General features: G+C 49.9%; 2 protein-coding genes across 2 annotated transcripts in view; one reads left to right on the top strand and one right to left on the bottom strand.

Annotated features, from left to right (window-relative positions):
- LOC113213464 (heat shock protein hsp-1) lies at window positions 1-4765 on the bottom strand (the record flags this gene model as incomplete). Its single annotated transcript, XM_052273634.1, is given in 14 exon segments — window positions 1-246; window positions 317-544; window positions 622-879; window positions 1187-1429; window positions 1643-1876; window positions 1981-2265; window positions 2356-2499; window positions 2585-2764; window positions 2866-3108; window positions 3246-3481; window positions 3562-3691; window positions 3800-3939; window positions 4161-4379; window positions 4603-4765. Coding segments are annotated over 14 exon segments (2811 nt in total), but the record flags the coding sequence as incomplete, so codon positions are not given.
- A 243-nt stretch (window positions 4766-5008) lies between these two features.
- Window positions 5009-5993, top strand: part of LOC127749435 (putative heat shock 70 kDa protein 7) — a 10015-nt gene continuing 9030 nt past the window's right edge. The window contains exons 1-3 of the mRNA XM_052267548.1: window positions 5009-5388; window positions 5496-5730; window positions 5845-5983. Of these exons, the coding sequence (XP_052123508.1) occupies window positions 5538-5730; window positions 5845-5983 (332 nt within the window). The 5' untranslated portion in view covers window positions 5009-5388; window positions 5496-5537. The remainder of the gene's footprint in view (window positions 5389-5495; window positions 5731-5844; window positions 5984-5993) is intronic.

Consider the following 5993-nt stretch of genomic DNA (forward strand, 5'->3'; position numbering starts at 1 on the left):
GGGGGCGGGGGCGGCGGGGACCGCACTCGGCTGCAGCCCCAGCTTTTGCCACTGGCGCTCCATGGTCTGCGTAGCCCGTTCCCTCTGCGTCACTGCGGCCTCGGCAAGCTTGTCGGCTTCCTGAAGGCTCCCGCGCGCGTCCCGCACAGAGGCCATGACTTCCTCCAGCTGCTCCTTGGCAGCCGTCGGGTTCTGCTCCAGCCATGTCAGGAAGCCTTGGGCGAAGGTGCGCAGCGGCTCTCCATCCTGTGTATCAATAAGAGATGCTCAGGGGACGGTCAAGCTACACTATGTTAGGGCCGTGTTTTATACGTACCTTTAGGGTAGTTTCCAAAGTAGACTGTAGACTTTTCCTACTCTGGCGGCGATTATTCTCTGCCATACACAAGCTTCTCAGGTTCAAAAACTCCTTTTCAACTTCACTGGATAATTTAGCACAATCTGAAGCGTTCATGTGGGGATTTTTCTTGAGCCGTTCCAAATAGTCTTTACACATCTCAACAAACTTTAAAGCATCACTTGATACGGCTTCAAACTCAGCAACCTATGGAAGTGTAGTTTAAACCAACATTAAATTAAATGTAAATGATAAATGTCATTTTTAAATTAATTACTAAATACCTTTAAGTACACCCCTTGCAATACTGTTTGTTCAGCATTTTTGTAGGCAGCTTTCCTTTCACAGTCTCTTTTCTGTTTAAGCTGCTGGATTTCTCCATCAAGAATATTATTATCTCGTTCAAGTTGAGTAGTACGATGATTCAGCTCGTCCTCAGAGGCTTCAGAGTGATCCTTCAGCCACATAGTTGTCCTCCTACAGATTGTTTCCAATTTTGTTCCCCACTGATAGTCTAAAGGATCCTTTATTTTTTTCTTTTCCTGCATTAACAATAGTAAATCAGGATAAAAATAAATATTCTACTTTACTAGTAAAGGGCATCCCCACAACTTATAACTTCAGTGCCTTAAAGTTAACCATTACAACACGTAACTTCTATTGGAGCCGTAGGGGAATAAGCTAGGTATTTGGCTTGTTCAACTTGACAGTATATTATCCCGGGCATATTTTCAAATAATTAAATTCAACTTTTCATTTGAACATTCTCATTAGGCAACTAACTTTCTTTTGTTATAATCAGTTCCAGAGCCCTGGTGAAGACATCTTTTTCTTTGTTAGGAAACTTACGGTTGCAAATTTAATCATGCCTCTTAATCTCTGCTGTAGGTGCTCTCTCAATTGATTCCTTAGCTTCTGAATTGCTGCCTTTTGACGATCCTCATTCAGTGCGGTGATTGCTTGATTAACTTTATCTTTTCGTGTAGTGTACTCCTCTGAACTGAAATGACAATTCTCTGAGAGCCATTCTTTCTCTTCTTGACAAGACTTCCTGAGGCCTGTTGCCCTTTCCTCAAATTCATCATTTACCACCTATAACAGAAACCATATAGGACAGGGAAAAAGGGAATACATAAAAATTATTGCTTGCTGAGGGGTGACAAGCTCTCACAGGACATAAAATGTTGTAGCAACATAAGAAAATTTGAAGGGCTGAAAATCTAATATGACACTTCAGCATATTGAGCCTTGAACAAATATAAAATCATGACCAAAAACAGAATTAATGAACAGTTTTAGTTTTACCTCAATGTTTATAGCTTTATTAAGAAGCTCTGTTAATGCTTCTATCTCTTGCACCCTATGCCTCTCTTTCTTACTTTCCTCCTGCAAAGACAAAATGACTTCCTCTAATTCCACACGGATTTTATCAAATTCTTCTCTTTCAAAATCAGCATGATTGTCCAGCCAGACCAACTTTTCTATGCACATCTCACGATATGCACTATACTTTTCTGGGAATGGCTCATCCTCCGAAGTCTGAAAATATGTACATCTCTATGTCAATATTCATAAGATCCACAGGCTCTAAAAAAAATTCTGTTAGAAAGTTAGAAATTTGAGCTCTAACTAGACAAGTTTACCTCCCACGACTTTCCCTGGCGCAAGACATCTTCCAAAGCATTTTTGGCCTCCACTCTGCCTGCCTCCACCAAAGAACTTTTCACTTGAGATTGCATCTTCACTTTCAAAGATTCAAGAGTTACTTCAGGGAGGCAACCTCTTAGATAGGAACTGCATAATTTGTTTTTCCCAGCATCACGAAAACTGAAAGTACCTTGAGTGTTTATTGTGATACTTTCAGCTTTCTGAGGAATTGGTAATCGGCATACAGTCATAAGAGTCTTAGTCTCATGGCCTTGTTTCATCTGTAAGTAATATATTGGAGAAGAAAATGTACCAAATTTGTACATAAAAATGAAATTTTAAGAAATGGTTTTCAATATTCATGTGCTTACCTCTAGGTCTTTGGAGTTGGTCATGGAAAGTGATTTAAATGCAAAGGAGACAGGGAGAGCGGTACTATGAGCCCAATGCTCATTTGTTTCTTGTTTGTCTGAGTCCAAAATTGTCATATAAGTGTGAAGTCCAAGCACTTCCCTCTGTTTATACATGAAATACAAAATTGTTGGAACAAGTAACATGCATCTCCATACCATAATCAAGCACAGTAGTGGTGGGAAGTACCTTTATTTGCACACATTTACCACCAAGTAAAGCTGCTCCCAGAGCTACAACCTCGTCAGGATTCACTGCCTTGTGCAACTTGACCCCTCCGCCTACAGCCCCTATGATGAGTTCACGCAGCTTCACAATTCGAGTTGACCCACCAACCAAAATCACATCATCCAGCTTATTGGCTTCCACCTGCACAAAAAGATTCAGATTTATTTACTGATGCCCTAAAAAGTTATTGGCACCTTTCCAATATCACACCAAAATATAATAACATAATTTTTTTCTCAAACCTGTGCCTTTTTAAGAGTTCCATTTATAGCTGTAGTTATATGTTGAAACAAGTCTGAGCATTCAGAATTGAACTCAGTTTGAGTCAACAGCTTGCGGAACTCAGTTTCAATCTCGGGCAAATATGTCTGAATATTAGTCTGGGGCAAACGGGACAGTTTCACCTTGGCCCCTACCCACAGAGAACGAAGGATCTCCTCAGAGCGCGTATCTGCCACTTCCTTCTTGTGCTGTTCTGCAACAACCTAAAATCATCAATGGATTTTTTTACTCGGTCGGCTGAGTTTTTGATAGGCAGGCTACTGATCGGCCGTCATTTAAGAATCCGTCCCCAGAGGGTCGTGGAAATTATTGGTCCAAACATTACACATTGATATCCAACCTTTTTTAAATAGTCCACCATCCTGGCGTCAAAGTTCTCCCCGCCCGGCTGCCGCGTCGAGCAGGCCAGGACGGACACGTCGTTGTTCTCCACCCGCACCACCGAGATGCAGCAGCCGCCGCCGCCCACGTCCACGATCATGGCCGTCTTGGAGAACTCCTTGTCGTAGGCGTACGCCAGGGCGGCGGCCGTCGTCTCGTTCACGATCTCCACCACCTCCAGGTCAACCAGGGCAGCTGTCGAGGAGCAGGCTAAGGGTGAGCATCGACCAGCAGAGCGACTAACGTATCCTGGAGGCGCGCCACCCGGGACCCACCCGCATCCCTGACGGCTTGGCGCTGGGCCGCGGTGAAGTAGCTGGGCACGGCGATCACCGCCTTGGACACTGTCTCCTGCAGCTGATGCTCCGCTGCTTTCTTCAACTCCAGGAGGATCATTGCCACAACCTGAATAAAAGTGAGCAAAACGTAAAGGCAAAAGTAAAATAAAAATCCTGCAGTTTTTTTTCCTTTTTTGTCATAATATCTTAGTGAAACTAATTGATGGCCACTTACTTCCTCTGGAGTGGTCTTGGTATCACCACTCAGTTTAAGTGACACGGCTTCCCCGTGTTCTGAGGTGATGACCTTCACGGGGCCGAGTGCAGTGATACAACGCGCTGCCTCCGGGGGGTAGCCCAGGATCCGCTTTACATCTGCAATACGAGAGTGGGCGAGCGCGTGTGTGTAGCATGGGCAAAGGGAACAGCTTTTAGCACATTTTGGCACAAAACTCTGCTTGTGGGGAGAGTTTGCCATCTCACAGACGGGTTGCGGGTTGCACTTCAGAGTGGAAGAGGCCAAGATGTCGCAGCTGACGCCGACCCTACATGGCCCCGAGTTCCCTCCACCTCCACGTCGTAGCAGTACTACTCACTGCGGATGGTGTTCAGCGGTTCGCCGACCCCGAGCCTCAGCGCCGCCTCCCCGACCTGGTGCTTCGACGGGTCGGTCGGGTCGATGTGCACCACGCTGGGTGTCGTCCGGTTCCCGATGTCGTTGGCGAGCACCTCGACGCCGCCGTCCTCCATCACCACGGCCACCACGGTGTTGGTCGTGCCGAAGTCGATGCCGAGCACGCGGGACGACATGGTGGCTGCAAAGGAGGAGAAGACGGTAAGTCAGTAATCGTCACCAGCCCACTTCCAACCCCGAACACACAAAGGCGATTTTTGTTTCAGCCCCTTCCGGGGATTCCCCATTTCCGTGTCGAACGTTAGAGTTTCATTAATGAAGGGTCACCACCAGGGTGGTATAAGTAGGGGGAGGAGAGGGGGGGGGGGTGAGGAGCAGCTGAACAGAGACGGCGCCGAACTCACCCCGTTCGCCTCTCCAGACCCCCATCGCAGTCGCAGTAGTCGCGGCCGCGAGTACGAGACGAGACACGAGTGGAACGCTATTTCCCGGGCTCGCGACAACACGTCCGCCCGCTTCGCCGCCAAGTCCGCACTGTCAGCTGCCGGCCGGCGGCGTGGCGGCCGCAGCGCGGCTCACAGCCCCGCTACGTACTGACAGTCTGACAGATACCCCCCCCCCCCCCCTATTTCTCCCCGGGCAGCGCCCGCGAGCGACGCGTCGCCGCTTGGATTGCAATCCTCCGAAATCCAAAGCAGGGCGGTCGCGGTCTGGTTTCTCTACTTTCCGTTCGTGCACTTGGTAAGTTTACCTGAATCCGGCTCCGGAACGCTGCAAGTGTCCGCTTTCTTATCGGGCTCGGCCGGCTCACTTGGCTCGGTCAGCTGGGCGGGCGCGGGGGCCGCGGCGGGCGCTGAGGGCGCTCGCGGGGCCCGCGGGGCCGATCCATGCTGCTCACTCTGTTTCGCTCTTCCTCTTCCTGCACCACGCTTATTTACAATAACTCTCCCTCCCATCGCATCCCTCTGTCGTCGCTGTTTTTTCTGCATCCGCGTCCGTCCACTCTCGGCACACGCTTCCGTCCGACGCTCGACGAGAGCAGACAACGACTGTGACTGGCCGGCCGGTTCGGCGTACGGCCGCGGCACGGGCGTCGCTCGCGTCGTCTGTCTGTTTCTGTTGTGCCTCGAGTGCTGCTGACGCTCGACTGCGAGTCCTGTGCCGGCGCGGCGCGGCGAGTGGGAGGAGAGGTTAGGAAGTCTGTCACGTCTCGCCCCGCTCAAGCGCACCGACCGAGTATTCATTTTGAATCGTTTTGTTTCTCTTCAACGAAACTTTTGCTCGTTTGTTTCCGAAGGTTTTCAGTGATTTGTTGGAGCCGCGGTTGAAAAGTGCTACCATGGCGGTCGTGTGCGTCGGCATCGACCTGGGCGCGACGAACTCCGTGGTGGCCGTGTGCAGGAAGGGCAAGGTGGACGTGATCGCCAACGACAGCGGCTCTCGCACCACGCCGAGCGTCGTCGGCTTCCTGGACGGGGAGAGCTTCGTGGGCGAGGCCGCCAAGGACCTGCCCGCCGACAGCCAAATGTTCGGTGAGCTGCGCCGTCGTTGCACGTTCGCTAAAAATGAAACGTGTGATTCATCCGAAACGTTTGAAATTTTGACACCAACCGGCTCACGACGGGTTTTTTCTGACCTTTCTGTAGACGCCAAGCTGCTGCTGGGTCAGAAGGACGTCAGTCCCTTGAAGGTGTCGACGGACTGGCCCTTCAAGGTGGTCCAAGAGGGTGGCGTGCTCAAGATGAAGCTGCCCGGATCGGGCGCGCTGCAGCCCTACGAGGTGATGCCCCCCCCC

The sequence above is a fragment of the Frankliniella occidentalis genome, unplaced genomic scaffold, assembly GCF_000697945.3.
Source record: "Frankliniella occidentalis isolate FOCC.00 unplaced genomic scaffold, Focc_3.1 Scaffold1, whole genome shotgun sequence".
Lineage (NCBI taxonomy): Eukaryota > Metazoa > Arthropoda > Insecta > Thysanoptera > Thripidae > Frankliniella > Frankliniella occidentalis.